Source organism: Grus americana, chromosome Z (genome assembly GCF_028858705.1).
Source record: "Grus americana isolate bGruAme1 chromosome Z, bGruAme1.mat, whole genome shotgun sequence".
Classification (NCBI taxonomy): Eukaryota; Metazoa; Chordata; class Aves; order Gruiformes; family Gruidae; genus Grus; species Grus americana.
The window spans coordinates 86006219-86028663 of record NC_072891.1 but is presented as its reverse complement, the minus strand read 5'-3'; the positions used below and the strand labels follow the sequence as shown (position 1 = coordinate 86028663).

General features: G+C 39.5%; 1 protein-coding gene across 2 annotated transcripts in view; it reads left to right on the top strand.

Annotated features, from left to right (window-relative positions):
• The window catches only part of MCTP1 (multiple C2 and transmembrane domain containing 1), a 283726-nt gene that overhangs the window by 243148 nt on the left and 18133 nt on the right, over positions 1-22445 (top strand). For both annotated transcript variants that reach the window (XM_054810646.1, XM_054810645.1), the window contains one exon: positions 3378-3431. In XM_054810646.1, coding sequence (XP_054666621.1) covers positions 3378-3431 — 54 coding nt within the window. The remainder of the gene's footprint in view (positions 1-3377; positions 3432-22445) is intronic.

Genomic DNA, 22445 nt, shown 5'->3' with positions numbered 1-22445 from the left:
CCGTGCTTTGTTCTGCAGAAATAGATTGTACTTGGGTATAGGGCTTTTGTAAGGCTTCAGCATATTGATTCTTCATATATCATATGATTGCGAAGAATCTATTTTCCTTGTTTTAATTTGTGCCAAAGTTCTGAAAACACTTGTTTTGGTGGTTATAAACTGTACTACTTTGTCCATATTGTCTGAATGTTCACGTTGGGTTTTTTTTTCTTTTAATTCTTCCTTTCGAATTTCAAGACACATGAAAGCATGGGCTGCGTTTCATATCCTGTAAAGAACCATTTATGCTTCTTGGGCATAGGAACATTTTTACTACATTTTCTTTTGCTACAATAATTGAATTCTGTTTTCCTTTCCAGACAATTCAGTACTCCAGAGCTCAATGTAATTGATGATATGACTAACCTAGAACAAGAGCAGAGACTGGTAGTGGCTTTTGAATTAAGTAATGAAATGGAGTTGGAAATCTGGGCTCAGTCTTGGGCTTCAAGCGATTTCAAAGGACTTTTTATGTCCTGTGAACAAGTTAACAGTTTGCCACTCTATAGAAGCTTGTAAAGTAGTTTGAAATCATTAGGTGGGGGGAAAAAAAAAAAAGTGAAGTATTATTACCTGGATAATTTAGAATGGGTATTGTCACGCAAGTGGTTTCAGTGAGGTGCCATCATTTGCAACAATTTTAGAGGTTTCCAATTCAACTAATTGTCTCCATGCTAACTTTAGCACTAATGTGAGATAGGCATTCTGCTGTTCAATCCTGTCAAGACAAGGAGTTTCTGGATGTACATAAAAGAGATCTTTAAGTGTCTGGGGAATATTAATGTTGAAAAGTAAAAGACCTAGTGAGTTTAGTCAGCTCCAGGCGTAGGCAGTATCTGAATCAACAGATTCAGGTTTATACCTTGGGCTTTAGTCACTTAATGATGTAATTACAGCCTTTTTCTGTGTGTGGCAAAACTGATTTAAGAGTGTTTCCACCTCGCTGCAGCCCTTTACAGCTTGTTTTCATCCTCTCTCCTCAGTTCACCATTTTCTTGGCAGAGCTGGTGGTAGCGTTTCTGGAGCTGCTCGGTAAACTGGTTCACTGAAAACATCTTCATGAAAAGTTTTAGGGTGGGTTTTTTTTTAAGAACTCGGTCAGTCCAACGATGTAGTTTACAGCTCAGCTCCCCAGACACTTGGAACTGCCCAGGGAAGATGGCAATGAGCTACCAGGAGAGGGGAGGAACACGGAGGTGAAGCAGGTGCATGGGAAACCAAAAATGCCTTTGCTTCCACAGAGAGGCCCATGAAGACAGGACCTCTCGGACACCTCCAAATGGGATCTGTAAAATGGTGTACTGAGCTACACAGGAGCTGACAAGCATCTCCGCATTTCCCTCTCTCAGTGCTGAGAGGTGTGAGCATCCCAAACTCTCTGGGGGCTGTATCTGATCCCCTTTCTGTAAGAAATGGAGCAGAGCTGGCCTAAAAGGGAAACAGAGGAGAAACTGGTGAGGGAGGCTTCTTCCGCATGGACAGTGGCTAGAGCCCAGCCTTGATTCCTTCTTCGGCCCGCGGGCATTCACAAATACATCTGCCTGGCTGCAGGTTTGCTCAGCCAGGCTCCTCCTGCTAAAACTGTTCTTCTGGGCAGGAAAGATTTCAAGAGTAATTGTTCCTTAATTGCTTGGGTCATGCTGCTTCTTTGTGCTTTCAGACATGCTCGCTCTTTACTGTTTCTTTTGTGTTTCTAGTTTTTATTTTGATTCTAAGCTCCAGGACAGAGCAGCCAGTAGACAGAATTGGAGGCTCCTTCCCCTCCAAAGTCCCAGGCTTCTGGTGAGGGGTGTGTTGGGGCTGGGTTCGAACAAGGATGAGCAGCTGAAACTGCCAGCATCTTGGACTGTGCAGTTGACTTGCATGCGTGCAGAGTGCTCTGCTAGACGTGCGTGTTGAATCGATCTGTGTGTCGTTTACGTCTTGCATGGGCCCGTGTAACATGATTAACTGGGATCTTCCTGACGGCTCAGCTAACTCAAAGGCATGTGATACACACACCTTTCGTTTTTAAGTTATTCCCTTTCCCGAATTTGGCTCTTGCATAGAGTGAAAGTCCCTTGAGTTCTTGGACATGGATTTGGACTTCATGAGTATATCCTTGCAGCTGTGTTTGTGGGGGTGATTATGAAGTTACAATTTTAATGTGTTGTCTTAAATGGCAAGTACGCTAAAACCGTTTGTAGCTTCACCTATATAACACAGTAAAATACGTTTTAGTTGGTGGCAAGTCTGTAAAATAGGCCAAAGTATTAACGTTTCATGTCAACGAGTTTTTCCTTCTCTTGTCCTTTTTATGCATATTTAATAATACATAGCATATACTTTTTTGTGTCCATCGTATGACACTGAGCTGGGTGGATCTTTGCTGCTCTTCGTTATGGCTGTTCTTATATCCTAATAAAGACTTATGCATAAATAACGATATAAAGAGCAACATTATTTTCTGGTTATAAGGAAGTACAACTTTATTTCAATTCCACGAACAGAGAGTTTTCCCCGCAGGGTCGGCTGAAGACTTGATCACAGTGTTATGAGAGAGGGATTTGCGAGTTTTAAGTCTGAATCTGCCACTGACCATCTTTGGAAAGTCATTTAATCTGTCTGTAAACTAGATTTAATAGGGGTTCATTTTATGCTCATGGTGTGATTAATAATTACTAATACTTGTAGAATGAATTGAATGTGTGTGTATATTTCATAGTGTTAGACTGTTTAAATAGAAAAATACATAGATGCAGACATGTGGCAACTGCGGCTAGCAATGAATGTGCGTGAAGTTAGATGCACAGATTGTATAAAATCACTATTAAGAAACACAGTGCTAATGCTGATAGAGCATACGGTATATATCATTGTTGTAGATCATAAGGAGATAAGCTAGTATGAATTTATTCCCAGCTTTGTATTCTTCAGAAATCTCTTGGTGAATGCTGTAAATTCTATTAAAAATGTTGCACGTTTCTGTAGGTAACAGTAAATTTAAAGCAAGCATTTGTGTGTGCTGCATAGGCACCAGTGGAACTGACAAAGGATTCCTTTAGTTAAAACAATCATATATTGAATTTTGAACTACCTTTTAAATACTTAAATTGTCAAGCAAGCATTTTATACAGGAAGAGTTTTCAGTACATAATTCCCTAATGTAGGTCAATTAAAGCTACAACACTTTCCTAAATTTGAATCTCTAGATCAAGTGTTTTTTCCTCATTGTACGTTTTCCTTCTGTGCATTTATTTCAAATGTTAATAAAGTTTTCATCTACAAAAGGTTTAGAATTGACAGAACAAAACTCTTCCTTTTTATATCATGACAACTACTACTGTTTCTGTCTGCAGGTAGTGGAGGACATGCTAGAGGACGAGGAAGAAGAGGATGACAGAGATGACAAGGTAATTATCTTTCCTAGCACTTGGGTATCTGGGGATGGGAGAATTTAGACATGACACTGTTTTTACAGACAGTTAAAAAAGGAGTTGAAGTGTTTTAGTCCAGAAAATTGGACAGAGCTGTTTATCATCCTAACAATGCTACAGTGTGTTGCAGGAAAGGATAGAGGACTATAAATCCTGCCTTTTTTTTTTTCTTTTTTTTTTTTTTTTTTTTTTTTTTTTTGCCTTGGTCCAGAGCTGGGTCAAATATTTTTTATGCCAGGAACAAAAATAATTCAGCCTGTCTGGAACTTGATAGCTCTTGTGAAGATAACTGCAGTGACAACTGTTTTTGAAGGACAAAAATTTGTCCTGTCTTGAGTATTACAAATAGGGCTGCACTTTACGGGAAAAATGGTGTAAAAATAGCAACTCCATACTGGTTAAAGATGGGATATTGACATCTATAATTTTCAAAGAATTACTTGGTGGAAGAATGACTGAAATGTTTTGCACTCTGTATGACATTTAAATAATCACAATTCTCATAGCCGTCCGCTTGATTTGAAGTTGGCGTTGTGGCCCAGCAAGCTGGGAAATGGTTGCAGATCATTCAGCTATTCGAGCAAACGCGCTTCGGTTTGGAGGCTGCTGGTTGGGTTGAGGATTGCAACCACAGTAAATAACAGCTCATTTCCACACCTTATTGAGCCAAGCTATGGGACTGTGTGGATTGGTTGTCCCCCAGGGAGAGGGAAAAAAACAGAGAAAAGAAATTAGAATGACCTTGCACCACTGAAGCAATGGCTAGCGCTGGCGGGACAGCTTTCTGGTGAGACGAGCGCGGTGAAGACAGCCCCGTTGTTGCTGGTATTTTCATACCAGGAAGGTGATATTTGTGGAAGAAAAGAAAAGGGGGGAAAAAAATCAGATAATTTTACAAGAACACTGAATTAAAGGACAGATGATTTTGACCTTCACGGATGTTTCCCCACTTCTGTTGTAGTAAAGCAATGAATTTTTTTTTCAAGAGGAGAAAAACAGTGTATCTTAATGTATACCCTTGACCTTTGTTTCTAGTTGAGATGTACAGTTATATACCAATCTAAGAATTCATATGCTGGCAGCAGCATTTGAAATGTCAGAAAATTCACCATGATTAGTTAATCCCCTGAATGATTATTTTTCTGTTAGCTAACACCTAAGATCTGAGAGATGATAAAAAAAAGAGTATTTTCCTCATTCCATTGCCAGCTCAAACATTTTACAATTGACAGAAAGTTATTATGTGAAATTCTTCTATACATCACTTAAGTTGTTAGCTACATCATTTCAGACTCGGCAAACACTGTAGTAACAAAACCTTCTTTTACAAAACACGTATGTAATGGGTTTTAACACTAAATGATATGAGCATACACTTCTGGCAATAAAATATATGATTTATTGCAAAGGTCAGTCATGTAGCTGTGGAGAGCTTGTATTTTAACTCAACATGCTGGCTTGGAATCATCATTTCTCTTCTGATAAACACTGATCTGTCATCCATTTGAGGCCATTTTCTCCCATTTCTTCCAGCTTTATTATTAGAGCTGGTGTAAAAGTATCACCCCAGTAGTGTGTGTATTCCTGGATATTTTAATAACTGTGATTAGTTCACAAAGAATAGTGCTTGACTGCTTGTAGTTTAAGCCAGCCTCTGTAGTTACTTCTTAGTGGGTGGGTTGGGGTTTTTTTTGGGAAATTGCTAAACAAACTCCTTTAAAAGGGAAGATGAAGGCGGGGGTCAGCCCCCTGCCCCCCAGTTCTCTGGCGATTAGCAGATGTCGGGCAAAACATACCCAATTAGAAATATCACCCTAGGTTTCAATGTTGTGATCTAATATTCAGCTTTCTCAAACTGACACCAGAGTTCAAACGTTTTTCTAGGTCTAGTTACCACGTGACGTTACCATGTGCATTCAGTGAGCCCTTTTATTGAATATTTAAGACCTGTCTGTCTATACAGAAGGCGTTTAGGTTGATTTTTATAAATTCAAAGCTGTCTTCATTATTGCGAACGTTTTGAGTTCTCGTGATTGTATATGCTGTTTGAACGGGAAAGAAAATTGCACTTTCTAAAATAAGCATGTGTGGACTACCGTGTATATTCAGTACTCTTCGCAGCGGGTGTTATTTTGCACTGGGCGAAACTGTAAAACATAAGCGCGTAGTTAGGACTGAGTTGTTTGTCGTTGGAAGCTGTAGGGCGTTTTTTTCCTTTCCGGTGCACTAGACATATTCTGTTAACTATTGCTGTTCCTCTTACATCTTTTTGTCAAAATGGAAGGGTGCAGTTTTGTATTTTAATTCATACATGTGTTTTCTTAAAGCCACGTGCAAAATGAAGTTTTGTGAGAAAACAAATGCATGTTTTGTAACACCAGCTGGTAGTGGCCTCTGGCTTTTATTATTTCTCTGTTTTTTCATAGGATATAATAGAAAAGTCGGGTAAATGGGTCTTCTTATGCAATAAAAGTAAAAAGATTAATAAATGTGCCAAAGCCTCACTTTAATTGAAACTGAAGCATATGTTGCAAGTATGTAAAATATGTCCCAGATGTTTGACCATGGCCAGTGTCTTTGCCTTCCCTGATTACCACAAGGCAGCTATTAGTCCTGTAACCTTTGGACTTAACGGTAAATGGGGTATTACATGGCACAGAACTGGAGCACCTGTTTTCCATTCAGTAAAGACCCCTGGCAGGCTTTACCTAAGCCTATCCATATGTTTTCACTTAGCAGATTGTTGGGCGATTATGAAAAGTGTCTTTCTTTAGAGCCAGCTTAGATATTAGTCACTTGCTCACAGCGAAAGGGCAACTCTTTGGCTACTTGATGAGGTCCGTGTGGGCAAGCACTGATGTAGGTTATGGGATGTGCGAGGGAGGGACGTTGCTCGACATCCCTAGATTGCAGAGTTACCGAAGTAATAAACTGAGGATGATGAATGCTCAAATGTATGCAATTAGTTAAAGTAATGCCTTTTATTAACGGTGGTGTGTAATACTGAGAGGAGTTTGACAAGGTAGATTTGCGCTTGCCGTATGACTTACTCTTGGTCTAATGTTCTGGATTTCAGTAACTTTTGTTTCACCCTGTGCTGCAATTAAGGTAGACAGGACTGTCGATTTAAGGTCATAGGATGGGTGTTTTTACTGGAGAATATTAACTTTCATCTTTCAGTTGCAATGTGACTAATAAATTAAAATGGCCAGTATACTTCTTGTTATATCAAAGTGGTGCTTGGCAGTGCACACTTTTTTTCTAATTTTGTTTATTTGCCGGATTATGTATTTAGGAACTGAAAAAAGATGTTGTCATTTGTTTGGCGCAGGCATTTGTCCTTAGTTTAATACTAGTTTTTCCAAGAAATAGCACTGGATTCTGCATTCCATATGTTCTGTACGGCTTGCTAAACCTATGCCAACCATAGATTTACAGTTTAATCTGATTTCTCTCTTTCCTCTCTCTTTTTTTTTTTTGGCTCCCTTCCAAACACTGGCTTACATGGCACCTTAGCAAATAAGGGTCAGTTAAATTACATGAAGTCAAGTTATCAACACGCTATCAAAAGGATTTTTATGCCGTTATGTTATAATGATGTAGCAGTCAATATGCATAATCTGTGTATATAAGATTTTAGTTTGTCATTTTAAAAGTTCAGGTATGCTTTTCACATAGCTTTATTCTTTGAACAAGCTCCGTATAAGGTTTCAGATAATCACAAAGAATTTCAGCGCGGCATTTTGCAGGAAGCCCTCAGCATGCCACAGAATTGGGCCAGTGAGCAGTGCTGCTATTGCAGGTTTAAATGGAGGAAGATGCACAGTATGAGCACTATTTTATTTTACCTTTTTATTAACAGTACCAATATTTTATTAATACAAAATATTCAAATCATTTGCACCTTTGGCTACTCTCTCTCTAGGCTTTTGTTCTTTGAAAAATTCTTTGCAGTTCTCAGTCAATGTTATTATGTTTCAGGATAGCTAGAAGCTTTTATAATGAAAGATAGTTGAGTCAAATTATAATATGTTTTAAAGCTTTTAATCATTCCTGCTGAGAGGTATCAACTTTGTTTTCAAGCCAAGACACGTTCGTAACCTGTCTCAGGAGCACGGCCTGCATTTTTACCAAGAGTAGATCGTGAGGAGGAGGAAAGATAACTCCAACATACCCTATATTTTTATATTCTATAAAAGAGAAGATTGTAATCTGTTGTAGTGGCAGTTATTTCCTACAAAATAAATGGCAGAAAAACAATAAAGAAATAGGGAGTGAGTGGAATGAAGAGAAAATTCTGGAACAAATAAATCCGTATGTTCACTTATAGCTTGACTCCACCATTAAATTCTACACGAACATAACGCCTAAATACTAACTGTAAATAAAAAAAAAAAACCCTAACAACAGCTTCCAGTGAAAACTGCAGCTGCATGTGAAACTGCTGTCCCCTAAAAGCTTAGCTAGACTATGTGTGCTTATCAAACCAACCTACAGCAGGGCAGTCTGGAGGACATAGCTGCAGAAGTCAAATTTCTCAGTGCCGTTTGGTTTCAGCTCAGTCGAGTTCTTCACATAGACATGATGGTAAGAGGCGTGTGGTTTTTATCAGAATTTATCAGTGCGTAATAGGAGGGATGATGGTGTCGACCCATACAGTGGAATATCAGCCAATGCTGTTTCTGATCATCGGATCACCCCAAAGTCCGAGCCATGGAGTTCCTTTTGCCTGGATGTACCTTGGATCACGTGGAGCCTTTGCCCAGGTGCTTCCACAAAGAGCAGTTTTCATCCTGCCCGGTGCTGGGGCATCAGCTGGGTCTCACCATCGAAGTCTGCACCTTTGGAAATGGGTAACTTGGACAGCCTTCTGAGAGGTTTAGTTTTAGTGAGATTGGGCTGCTTCATCCCGGTGCAGTCCTGAAATACCGTCAGAATACGTGGAGTGCAGTGAGTATTAGTGAGATCAGAATCTGAGCTTTATAGCTGAAGTTTGGCGCTCGAGGAGGTGTGTCCCTGGGAGACCATGGGTCTGTGAACTGTTGAATGAATTATGTTCATCCATGTGTGTGGGTTTTTTTCACCTGTGACTAAAGAGTGAGAGTAGTGTTCTTCATTTATTCAGTAATCCAAGTATATTTCAATAAATTATTAAATCAAACAATGCATCATAATTATGCTGTTTCAGAATGTGACGTAATTTTGCCCTGTTTCTCCTATACCCTTAATATTATTTCTTAATATAACTAGGCAGACTGAAATTCTTTGAGATGAAGCAAAGGTTTCTTTTCACCTAGCTCCTCAAAAAGTAGCTTTCTAAAGGGGGCATAGTAAAAACATCTGCATGGTCTTGTCTGTGACTCAGGGAAGAGAAACGATGAGTGTTGAAGAAACAAAAGCTTTTACTGATGGGTTCTGTTTGAAACCTGCCTACGTGTGCAGGTTGGTTTACTCCTTAGCTCCAAAGGCATCCATCTGTTATGTGGCTTCAAAAGTGGTGAGAATGGACCATTCCTTACTCTCTAACAGATTTTTTAATGTAGTTTCACACAGAATTATGAGATCTGGGTTCTGTTTAAGCTGCTGCCGTGAACCACTTACAACTCTAAGCAAGCCATGTAGTCATTGATACCTAAGTATTTGCCAGCCACCTGAATATTTCTTCAAGTTTATTCATGGTTCCCCATCTTAGCCTTCCAAAGAACAGCCCCAAACACCTGTTTTAAAGAGATGCCTTTTGAAATTGCTCTATAGCAAATTTGGCGTAGACAAAGCTGGTGGACAAATAGTGCATGTGATTAACTTCATTCTACTTCCTTTTTGGTTCGTAGATATTAATTTTATGCATTCACTGATACTACTAGAAAAGCTCCAAAGGTGTGGCAGTTTACCAGGGCAGTTTGTCCTCTAAATGAATTACTGTGATCATCTGCTTCAGATTCCGTTCAGAAAAGGCAACTGGTTCCACCCATCACAGCAGAAGTTCGTGGACATACACATCCTAACCAGCAGATACCTCTAGATGCCTAGAGACTTCCCAGCAGCAGTTTTGTTACCAGACATCTTCCCCTCCACTGCCCCGGCGTATACATGCCTTTTGGGGATCGAATAATGTCATGTCTGCTGAAAAAAAGCTTTGCCTGGTCCTCCATCCTGCACTATCTCTTCCCACTTTCTGTTGGAACGGAGGTTAAAGCAGCCCTTTGCTGCTTCATTTTTGTAGCTGCTTGGTGTTGGTGTCTACTGGCATCACCTGTGCACCACATATCAAATGTGTTTATTTTCCAGTACTCACAATCCAGCCTTAGAGATGATTCTTTAATCACGGAAACTTTCCATTAAAACAGTTCTGTAGATTTAAAAGCATAAGTGCGGGGAAGAATATATAGGTTTTCAGTGTGGAAAAAGTATATATTTTTGTTGATACCTACTCTCCTGGTAGCAGAGACTTGAAAATAACCAGAGAGACAGGTGACTGCTATATGAAGGATGAGGCTTTCCTAATTCCTCTGAAACTCTGTCTCTGTTTGGACAGTTTATGCAGCTTGGTGGGAGGTCTGGCTGGGAGAAGAGGCGGCAGTCTGCCAACCTGCAGTAGCAATCTGCTGAAGCCAAGTAGCTGATTTGTGAATTCCCACCCGTATCCTCACTGACCTGCCACGGCTGCTCCTGCCTGGTGTGGACTCGTGAGAGGTCAAGCACTGGGACCAGGTCCTGGGGGAGGGCAATGGATTTTCTGTGGATTTACTGACTTTTCTGTTGGGTTGCGTGCCAAGGATGGAGATGCCCACCCAGGAGCCTTGTGGGAGCAGTGCTGAGTCGAGGTGCCCGTGGGAGCAAGAGCAGGAACAGGCAGAAAGAGATGCAGACAAAAAGAAAAAAAAAAAAAAAGTAGGGACAATTTCGGGAGCAGGGGTGGCCGGGCGTTGGGCCAGCAGGGATGTGGGGAAGGATGCCGAGATCTACAGCAGGAGAAGACGAGGAGGCAGGCAGAGGCCAGGAAGACCCAGGCTTGGGGAACAGGTGGATTGAGCATCCGTGGAGGGAAGTGCAGAGCTTGCCTGGAGTCTCACGTACATTAATTTTGGAGCAGTTGGCTTCACCATCTCAGTAGTGCTTTGAATGTAGTCTTCGGTGTACAATTTAGAGTGACTCAAAAATTAGAATTTATGGCATGTGGAAAAGCAATAAACGGTTGTTTTAGCACTCTGGCTTAGTATTAAATGTGTCTTAAGGACTGGGGTGGTTTCTGTGTTATCTGCATGATCAGCAAATGCATGTTTGACTGGTTTGGGAACAGACAAGGTAATGGGATAGGTTAACATACAGCTGTAGCAGCCTGATAATGCAGTGTTTTTATTGATTGTCTAACTGAGTAACTACACTGGGTATTAGGTTTGCTTGTCACAGTGCTTAGTGCCTGGGGTAGTTGAGCAAGTTACTTTTCCACTGAGTTGACCCCAAAGTCCCAGAGTCTTTCAATCAAACTCCTCAGATTTCATACACTGGCAATTCCTTTCCTTTTCTAATGGGCTTTATTAAAGAAAATGTGTCACCTTTTGCACCATGTAATACTAAATCAGATCAGAATTCATGCACAATTATGTCAGTGGAAATCTAATATTACAGACCTGCTTATCTCGAGATAGCACATGGAAAAATAAACTTGCACAACTGACAGATTTACTTGATTCTGCAGATAAGTTATTTGTAAGTAATTGAGCTGAGGAATGTATATGGATTATTTTCATACGTCTCAAAAATATATAAGAAAAATGGCTAATGAATATTTAAGTATTGTTTCTTTCTTCTTTCTCTTTCTCCGATTTCCTTTCCCTTTTCATCTTTCCCTGGCCTGCTCAAGTGCTAAAGTAACAAAGTCCAGGATGGGAAAAACAGATTTTATGTTAGCAAACTGGTTTTGTTCTAAAGGCCAACAAGTTTAGAAAAACAAAATGAACACCACTCATTTATGTAATGTAACAGATATCTAATGGTATCTAGGTAACACAGAGCTCTGAGGAAAAACCATTCTGTCTAAAAAGTATCGCTTTGTGGTTTTCTTTAACAGTGTGAAAAAGTCAGAACACCGTTGCTAATCTGAAGCTTTCTTGCAATCAGAAATAGTCATTTGAGATCGATCGCTCAGCAGATGTGTTTTTTTAGTATTTTACACAAAAGAATGGTGCAATTCCTCCTACCTTCAGCATATACAGCAGGGCGTTGTTATCCCTTTAATGTGTGCTGTTAGCTATAATTTAAAATTAAATATGTAAAAGCTGTTTGTTGGCCTTTAATTACTGCTTGATTAAAATTTGAAATACTAATAGGGAAACAGTAGATAGAAATGCTTTGGAGTACCTTCTCTGCTGCTGAGTAGGAGGCTAATTTGTGGCTGGATTTAAAAATTTTGGGGGGAATTTGAAATTTGTGTGTATGTTTGTGTGCATGAAAGCATCTTGCTGCCTATTCTGTGAAGTCCCCGGGCTGCTTTCCTTCCCACTCTCAAAGAACAAATGCTGCCTGAATATTTTAGATCAATACATAGCATAGAGTGAAGATCAAGAAACAGTTTACTCAGCTGTTTTTCTGAAGTATAATACATACCCATGCATTTCAATACAGGAATTGTTTGCATAGTAATAGTTGTGGTTTCTGGACAGTGTATTAAAAATTAGGATTTTGTAGTCTGTTCAGGGAAGACTTGGAGCTGCATTATCAGAAATTACATTATATACTATTATAGGCCAAGAGCCAGTTTATTGCTAAATATTTTTTTCAAACAGCTCTTAGGTTGTGTAATCCTTTTCACACATCTTCCTCAGGGTGTACTGATTCAGAAGAAAATGTGTTCTAACACCGTGGTATTTAAAACAAAAAGTTTTGTGCTGACTTTTGAAGTCTTAATGCATAAATGCAGAAATGTCATTTCTTGAAAGTGCTGAAGATTTTTTTCCCTTGTGAAATGTCTGTTTATTTGATAATGCAATAAAAGTGTTCAAATGACAGCTGCTTATAGTACTTTTGTTGGTTTGCTTTTGCAAATCAGTGCCTGCAGACTAGGGAGAGCAACTGCAATGGCTCACTGAAAGTTATTTTGAAACAAGTCTAAAGGTGCTTTTCAAAATAATCTAATCAAGAATGTAATTAACGTTGTGCTCTAGCACAACCCACCAAGCAAACAAAGGCCTTCTTAAGGTGTGAAATGCTGCTCTCCTGGAGACACCCTGGAACTTTTCCCTGTGCACAAAGACCTCTGGAGACTCCTTCTTCTTCACGGGCTGCCTTTGAAAGGCAAACACGGCGCTTTGGACCAGGACGCTGCTTTTCTCTGATGCCAGCCAGACCTCAGGGGATGCTCATTCAAGGGCCATAGCCCCAAAAAAGCCCCAAACAAAAGCCGGCAGATTCAAGAGCAGCACTGCACACTGTTGAAGACCCAAAAATAAATTTGGTGAGAAACCCCTTTGCTAGTAATCCAGCTGTTTGAGGCTGCGTCTACTGATCTAGTCAAAGGACAGCACAACCCCTTCTTGGGAGCCTGCTGGAAGAGTAATATTGGGAAAGTTCAACATATTTTATATCTCCAAATTACTGTTTTTATAAGGAGCATGGGTGTCACCACAGATAGACATCATCTATTGAGCTTGAAGTAATACCGTTTGCTTTTGAAAGCCAGTCAGCATTAAAATGCAAGGAAAAGTACATTTTACAAGTTTAATGAAGTATGTAGAACAGAGCTAGAGTTTTTTTCCAGATGACCAAATCAGAGTAGTTATAAAAGGTAGAAAGTAATTACTGAACCCTAGAGGGTTTCCCGAATTAAATATATTGGGGTTTTAAGTTACTTTTCCTGCCAATACACTGTTTATTTTTTATTGTTAGAAGAGTGGAGGAAACTTCCTTTACTGATGCTTTTTTTTCTTTTCTGTGGCTTGGGAATCAAATCATTGATTTCCCACCAATCCCCAAATCCTCCAATTTTTTCTCTGCAAATCATGTTTTGATGCCAACTACTGAGATCCTTAACTAGGACACTGGAACACCTATTTTCTTCAAAGTTTGTTGGGGAAAAGGAGCAGTTTTAATATTGTAGTTCTAGGTCATTCACAAGTGTTACTGGAAGTACCTCGAACACACAGGAATGTTTTACAGACTCTTCTTCCTTATTCTTATTTTAATATCGGGACATTTTAATGTGTGGTTTCAGATTGCTAAGATTCAGCAGTCTATCCATGTGTCCTGAACTAGAGCGGTCTTTGTCTTCTCCTTGCTTTAAACATTTCTTCTCCTACCTATTTCCTATGCGTTGGTGAAGCACGGTTCCGAAGCCGGGAGTGGGAGTGAGTCTGTGAATGGTGTCGTTTGTCAGAAGTATAAATAGTTCTGGGAAATTAGTGTTTGATAAGGAGAGGAACGGTGAAGTAACTCTTTGAGCAAATATCGGGAGAGTGAGTCAGAGGAAGAGGTACGGGGAAGGCAAGGCAAGGCAAGGGAAATGCCTGTATGCTTGTGTTTCACTGGGATAGATGGGGACTATGGATGAGGAATTCACAAGGATATTGTCTGCAGAGCTCTGTTCGTAGAGCATTTCTAATGTATAGATACGATTTGTGAAAATTATGTCTCTAAGATAATAAGCACACAGCAACTGGGAATTTGTGGCCAAGTTAATACAATTCAGTGTACAAGGGGTTTTGGTTTTTTGCCCCACAAAATACATTGAAGTTCAGAAAACTGAAGTGATCTGTGTTCACAAATCCTTTGGTTGAAGAAGACCACCAGAAGCATCCAGTCTCTGTAGTTTCACAAAAGATAGCTTGAAGATCCAAGGTTAAATCAAAATTGTATTGAAAATAGATGAAAATAATTTGACCAAACTGGACTACAAAGTCTATTAAGACTTTTTAGGTAAAGCGGTATGGAGGGAACACATTCGTTAGCTGAAAGGCATAAAGGGAATAGCAAGGGATTTCTGCTCTAGCAAAGAGAAAGGGAATGCCAAGGAAACAATGTCTCCCCACTGCATCAGAAGGGAAATAAAATTAATTGTTTAAAAACTACCTGATTTTGGACATCCTTTAAAAACAGGCAAAAATACCAGTTGAAAAGAAAACCTGCTACATTTCTAAAGACTATTTTGGGAGAATACTTGGAAGTGATGCTTAGACTATTAAGGGAATTCTCTAATAATCTGACTGCTCTACTGACGTTTATTATCCAAAAGTCATGGCAAAATACAAAAGTGCTGAAATATAGAAGTGCGTTACACTTCCATTTTTAAAACTGAAGAGAGGATCAATCCTCACAGTTACTATTGTTTTAATCTGTGGTTCTCTGTAGGTGATAGAACAGGCTTGAAGACAAGGGTGGCCAAACCTATGGGTTTATTCCCGTATTCAGACAGAGAGACTCAGAGGACTTTGTGATGAACCCTTGGGACCATTGATGTCAGTGAGCACCACATTTTCTGTGTGTGCTGCCCACCATAAAATGCACTTTTGTATCTAAAAGCCTTATACTATTTGCAGATCATGAGATTTACCACAGGTATTTACAATCCGTCATCACTATTAGAATTATGCTTATAACTCTGTACTGCCATGTCAAAGCCTGTGATAAGTATTTTTGATCCCAATGGTCCCCAAAATCAGTATCAGGACTTGGGCACCCAAGCTGGTTTCTGTACCTCCTGTCAGCTTCCCAGGAAGGTGAAGAGGGTTGGAGGAATTAGTTTCCACGTCTGAACATGAAAAATATTCAGAAAGTATATTACCTTTTTCAAAAGACACTAAAACATAAAAGAAAAGAGCCTGCAGTCAGTGGGATCCTACCCTGTCTTCTTATTTCAATATTCCTTTTTTTAAAAATTATTTTTAGTAAGGTTATTTACAAGGATGAGGTCTGTAGTGGCTTCCAGGGAGTCAAAAAGGATATATTTCCTCAAGGATGAAACTAAACAGCAGAAACATTGTGCTCTAGTAATGTCCTGCTTTGCTTTCTCCATCATTTACATAGAGAGGCATTAATCAAGGACAGGGAGCACTCCAACACTCCTTCGCTACCCCAACACACGTAGTGGTGTTGTCCTTTCACTTCAGAGATGTTGATACCATCCAGACACTATACGTTTCTTCTGGGCACCATCAATAGCTTTATTCAGAGTTTTTTCCTAGCATAGCATGTAAGGGCAGAAGGCAGAAGCATAGCCACAGCCCTGGAACTATAAAGTATGATATACTAGACAGGATACCTGCTGTTAGGATTTTGAAAAGTTTTTGTGCTTAAGAAATCTTTATTTTCTTCCTTCTCCCTCCTCTCTTCCAGGTATAATTCTTCCTACTCTTATGCTCTAGGAGAAAATTGGAGCTGTGATTAGATATGCTGTATTACCCTCACCATAAACTACATATAATTTGCAGCATTTAGTTATTGCTGTTATTTTACAGGTTTAGATGCCTATTTAAACCACTTCAATGCTGGCTGAGTTTTTTAAAATGTTTATTGGAAGTAACGTTTGTAGTAACGGTAAGGGAAATAGAATGTGGTGTGGATGAGATTAAACCATATTGCTTCTTGATACTATTTTGGGTGAATAATTTGGATCTTTCTTTTAATAATATACATCCTTTCTAATTAAGATACTTCTCGTTTGCTCCATAATGTTAGACAAGATTGGGAGGGGATAGTTCACTGCAATTCTGGAATCGGCCAAGAGGATTTATGCCACATAAATGGAACATAAAAAAGTTGGAAACAAACGAACCACCACGTGGAAGGGTGTAATAAATAATAGCCTCTTGCCATTGAGCAGATCTCAACCCTTCTGACGCTGGGGCTGCGCGTAATGACACGGTGCTCTGCATAACGGTCCTTCGTACTGAAAGGGTCTCTGAGGCACTCACTAAATACAGCTGAGGACACAACATGGCAACAGCTAAGGAGGGTAAACAGAGCCTGTGCGTGAAATAGAAAAAATGATGGTGATTACCAGCTGTGAAGAAGGTGGCTGTCTTTTTATACTACTTTTCTGAGAAGTGGTGCCCATTTTACTTTGGTTTAACTGGGCTTGCTTTATTACCTTGCACACTCAGAGGTAATTGATAACTTAGCACTTAATGCTCTTCACCCATCTTCTCTGGTGCAGCTAATTGTTTTTCTGCCCCCTGCTTCAAGGTAAACTCATCCTTTGGGGATGCTGGGACCCACCATGCTCTGCTCTGGCAGGTCTCCCTTCCCCTTCCTAGGGCAAACAACAACAAAAGTCATAATGATGGCCATTAATAATGATGATGATGATGATGATGATGATGATAATAATATTCTCACTAATGTAACTTATTAATAAGAATACAGCTACTAATAAAGAGCTTGGTCCATCTCGCTACGGTGGGGAGCAATCTCAAACACACCCCTGGAAGGGTGTGCGGTCAGACTGTGCCATCTCCACTTGCCGTGGGATCTTCCTTCTATTCCCTTTGCATTAGCCTCACACATCGGTGGAGTCTCCCAGGTGCTTGCAGGTACTGAGGAGAAATGCTTTGCACACTACTCACTTCTACGCTCCACTGTTTTTGAGTAAGCCTCGTTAGTGAATCCCCTCACTTTCTCTCCCCTGTAGCACTATATTAATATTTTCCACCAAATACATTAATAGTTTCCACTGCACAGGAGTCAAAAGCACTGAAGTCAATACAAAGGGAATGAGATTTCGGTGCCGTGCGGGAGCTGTGCGCCCAGGAGTGCTGGCTTCTCCAAAGCTCAGGGTCCATGTCAGGGTGAAGCTCAATACCTCAGGAGAAGGAAGAAATTCCTGCAAAGTTTCCAGGCACTGGCTAGTAGGAGATGGTTCCTAAGCTCTTCTATCATATCAATAAAAAGTGAGCAAACTCAAAGAAAAACTCTGTTGTGTTTTTGTATGTAAAGCAGAAATTCTCAGGCAACTTTCGGTTTGAGATCGGGTTGAAGGTATTCAGATTTCCCCTCCTCCCCAAGAACGCTGGAGATCTTCTTACCGGTTTGGTTTTGTACATGCTATTCTGCAACCGTGTAATAAAAATGAATCTATTTCAAAGCATGGCTTGGCAGACTTCAAGAGAAGGAAACATAAAATAGCTGTTAGGACATGAGTATTGGTGTAAGTGACTAATGTTACAACCATGGGTATCTCATGCATTCTCTTAAGCCCAGTCTCCATAACCAGGAAAAACACAGTGAAATTAACCATTTATTCATCTGGGATGGGAATGGTTAGCCAAACATTAGGTGAAAAAACAGAAGACTTTTTTTTTTTTTTTGTGCATATCTGTGCAAGCCTTTTTAGCAAGCAGTGGACTGTACTTCTCAGTACTTTTTTTCTAGGCTACAAAACCACTGGTTCCATGATTCTGTGCATTGATTTCTTTACTACTCTGACACATTTTAACAAAGATGCAAATATCTCAAATAATAAGTGGGAAAGGTTTCAGCTCATGTATGTATTATATATGCTTAATTTTCTTAGTAACTTCTGCTCTCTATTCTGGCTTAAACTCCTGTTGTTTGAGTTCCACAAGAGATTTTAACCGTGTGATATTTTTGTCTGAAGTAATGCATAGTTGTTCTACCCACCGTTCTGATAATTTCACAGGAAGATGATGGTGTATGTACTTAATTCTGCTCTTAGTTTTATTAAGCTCTTCATAATAATGCTGTTTTGGCAGAGAGTTCCACCAGTGAGTTTTGCACTGTATGGAAGAAAAGAATTTACTTTTATCAGTTTTACCTCTGCTGCCTTTCACATTCATGGAACATTTCCCTCTACTGCCTTATGAGAGTAATTAAGAGTCCCAATTTACTTTCTCTAAACCATTCATTATTTTGAATATCTTGATTATGTTCGTTCATCTTCTGCGTAAATTAAAATGTCCTAGTACTTTCTGCTGCTTATTGTCTTATTTTTCCTCGCACAATTTCCGTGATTTCAATAGCTTGTTTCTGCATTTTTTCTGGATCTGCTTTTTTATTTTTATTTTTTAACTTCAGTTCAGTACTTGAGCTGAAATTATCTCATCAGGTTGTATAATGTCGCTAGGTAAAGTTAAACCACTAGTGTTAGTCATTCATCTAACCTTGTTAAATTCCTCCTTAAGTAACTCTGTCACCTATAAACTCGGCATCTCAACCTTACTTCTTTTTGATGTACATTAATGAATATATTAAACCACATCAGCTCTAGTACCAGATTTACGATAGTTTACTATTAATTGTTTGACATATATCTGCTTTTTTACCACTTTCTCCTCAGTTGTTTTAATATCCTTTTTCTTTTAGGAACAGTCAAAAACATTTCTTTTAAGCAAAGTGTAAATTATCATTTGCTTTCCCAGTGCTGACTCAACTGGTTTTAAATTCTAAAAACTTTCAATAAATTTGTCGTAAATAATTTAAAATGTTCTGTGTATGGTACTAGGAACTTTTAAAAACAAGCTATCTGGGAGACTTGGATTTAAGCCCTACTCCTAACTTCTTGCACGTGTATTCATTGTGGAAGAGCTTGGGGGCTTGTGGCAGAGGATCTGCTTCAAATCAAGTGTTGGTAGAAGAAGTTGTAGAAAAAATCAACAAAGTGAACAATAACAAATTATCACAACTGGATGGTGTTTGCCCAGAAGCTCTGAAGGAACCTGGCAGGAAATAGTTGGACCACTAAGAGTGGTGTGGGTGCATGAAGCTTATGTAGGTCCAACATGAGAGTAGATGAACTCACGGAAGAAACATCCACCGAGAGTTATCGCGAACCGGGCGCTGTCTTTCTGCACTGGAAACTTCGGAACCACGGTTCTGCGAAAGTCTGAGAAATTGTGCTCATTTCTGTTAGTATCTGCTCTTGACCACTCTGTTTCTGTATAGGCGTATGTCCATCCAGTGCCTTGCATGAGCCGTCCTTCCATGTGTTTAATAGCAAAGAACTGTAGTACAGTCTGGCTATTTCTAGATACCCCACAAATCTGGCCCTTTACAAAAAGCTGTTTGAACTGAGTACAGTTGCTTATTGCAGTCTCTTTCCACCTGTTGTGGAAATACCTAAATACCTCAAGTGTCCGCGTGCTTAATCTCAACCTGTCAGGCTGGAGTAGCGCGGCTTTTGCAGGACTGGCACCTGCCCTCTTCCCTCCTTGCTGTGGAAGAAGGTTGAATACGGTATAACCTCACAGCCAGTTGTTTCAATGATGATAAAAATTTCACAGCCCTTCTCCCTGTTTACTTAGCATCGCTGTGCCCTAGATATGACAATGTGTGCAGATCCAGGGGAAATAATGAAATCTGTGGAAAGCAGGCACACAGGAGAAAAAAGACATTCTACGATGGCAGCTTTATTCCCTGCTGTTGTTGGACTGCAAATGGGTACCGAGTTTGCAACCAAGGCTGAAAAGCATTTAAACTTTATTTACTAGACAATAAATAATACAAAGACTGTTTGCTGAAATTGAAGAAGAGAGCTGTCGTCGAATTCTTGCACTCTGGCTGGTGGTTGTTGCTTTTCTGAGTGTCACTAAAATAAGCAATGAGTTTAAAGTTTTGGAAGAAACAGGTTTTTTGTGGGTTTTTTTTTTTTTTCTTTTAATATGGAGGCCTAATTTGTCTTCTCTGCTGAAAAGGCCTATGGGAATAAAATAGGTTATTCTAAACAGACTGCACCTTGTTAGAGATGATGCACTATACAACAACCTCAATTAGACGGCAATGGCAGAGTTGGAGGAACAGGAGGTGGCACGATGCTCATGCATCTGTGGACAGCTGGTGCCAGCAAACCTTTGAAGCTGATGTCATCCTGCGTGGGTCTCTGGCATTTGTGAAAATGTCAGGAAAGGATCAGGGATTTAAGGAGAGATGCTCTCTAGTTCTCTTTACAGTTTCCTGTTTTCTCTCCAGAAAATAACTCTGCTTTCAAAAGGGTCCAGTTCCAACAGGGATGCATCACGGCTTGAAAGCCAACTCCTTCTGCAGCCTTTCAAGCTCAATGCTGTCAGGTGCCTGTTTTGCTCATTCTAGAGTCAGTCTCATTCATTCATTTGCTTAATGCCCAGTATCCACTCTGACTTGTTAAATAGCAACGGTTTTGTTAGTTTGCTGTCAGGCTCATTATTCCCTGCAGGTTTCCCAGCCCACCTCCTCCAGCATTTGTGGATCTCCTCCAGATCGGTGGAACCTGGAACTTTAAAGTTCTTAAGTAAGCAGTGCACAAGTTAGGAGATGATGGGGAAAAAAAGTAAAGGGGGAAAATGCATGTGAGGTGGTGCTTGGTTAGAGTACTTCTTTTATTTTTCTTTAGGAAAACAGATAAATTCCATGATTGTCTATTTTTAATCTTCTGTAAATTACGTGTCTCAGCTGGGTTTTTTGTTCTTTAGTTGCAGGATTTAGTATAAATTGTACAATTTCTGATCCAGTATACTTCCTATGTCATGAGTGCTCAGTGGTCAAGTTAATATTTCCTGAGTATTGGCAAACTTTTGTGCTTCCTGCCATTTATTTTTTTGGCTGTCATGTGAACATTGCATTAATCATCTGGATTTTGTATTTAATTTTAACAACACTTTGCTTTCCTTTTTCCTTCTAAGGCATGTCCATTCATTATCAATTCAATTAAGCAAGTTTCATTATTCATTTCTCAAAAGTAAATTCACGTTCCGAAGTTGACTGAAGACAAGCTGGTAGCTTTTTCTACAAGGTCTTCTATTGCAAAGATATATACATACATATAAGTTATACAGGTACAGGGGTTGCTTTATCTACATGTGTTTGTTTTTCTGAAAAAACAAATAGATGTTTCTGTAAATATTTGCCTTTGAACTACTCTTTTTTTGGTATTGTAGCTGCGGTTCAGTACAAGAACATGAGCACCTCTCACAAAGTTTTTAGTCATAGTATCATTTACTGTGGTCCAGCATAAATATGTGCTTTTTTCCTTCTGAGACATTAGCAAGCTGAAGCAAATTTAAAATGAATGTAGAACAGGCTATTGTAGTGGTTAGACAGTAAAATAACATTGTTACAAATTACCCTTCGTCATGATTTTGCATATTCATGGCCTGACCTCATCTTCACTAGATGGCTCTGTTTTGTATCTTTTCCAAAAATTCAGCACTTCCTAATAAACAAAGAAGGACTTTTTTTTTTTTTTTCTCCATTTCAGTGAAATAGGCATACAGAGAAAACCAGGAGTGGAGCCTTGTCAGGCTTTTCTCTGGATTTTCTCCAAAGGTAACCTAGAATTCTTGGTTTGCTCATCACTCCTCGCTCACTGTACCCCCAGAATATTTGCAGGGATATTTTCTAGGTGCTGCTCTCCCTTTCTATACTGTTTTGCCTGAAATGCCAAACTGGTTTTCTACACTATGTAATTTTCCAAAAGGACGGCTTGAACATTTATCCAGGGGAATTACGTAAAAAAGGAATGGTTTTGAAAGGCTTGCTTGCTTTCTTAAATTTATTAATATTTGATAGATTCCTTGAATAATTGGAGCTGTATTTGAAATGTGTATGTGTTTATGGAATGGTTCTAGCCTTTCCTGCTCTAGACTTGATAGGATTTCTTCTGAGCTGAAGTAGCAGCGCTAGTGACATGATCGTGCTCTTCATTTTTGAGTGTTCATGGTTCTACTGACCATCGTCTTGTTCACCGCTGTGGAATTCAATCCCAGTCTTCTTCCGAGAAGACACTAAATGTCACCCAGATGTCACATGTTACTATTTTCATCTTGATTGCTATAGATTCATGTTTGGAATGAAGTATTTCAGATAACCTACATTTGCTGGCTTTGCTGAGCATTAGGCTTAACATTTTTCTTCTCCAGATCAGATTTCTTAAGAGAGACGTTTTTCCTAATCATTCAGCACTTGACAGCAATCAAGTGTTTCAGATTTTAGGGATTGGTCTTCAACTGGTGTAAACCATCTGGGCTCTGTTGAGCTCAGGATATGGAAGCAACATGCAGCTACTGAGAA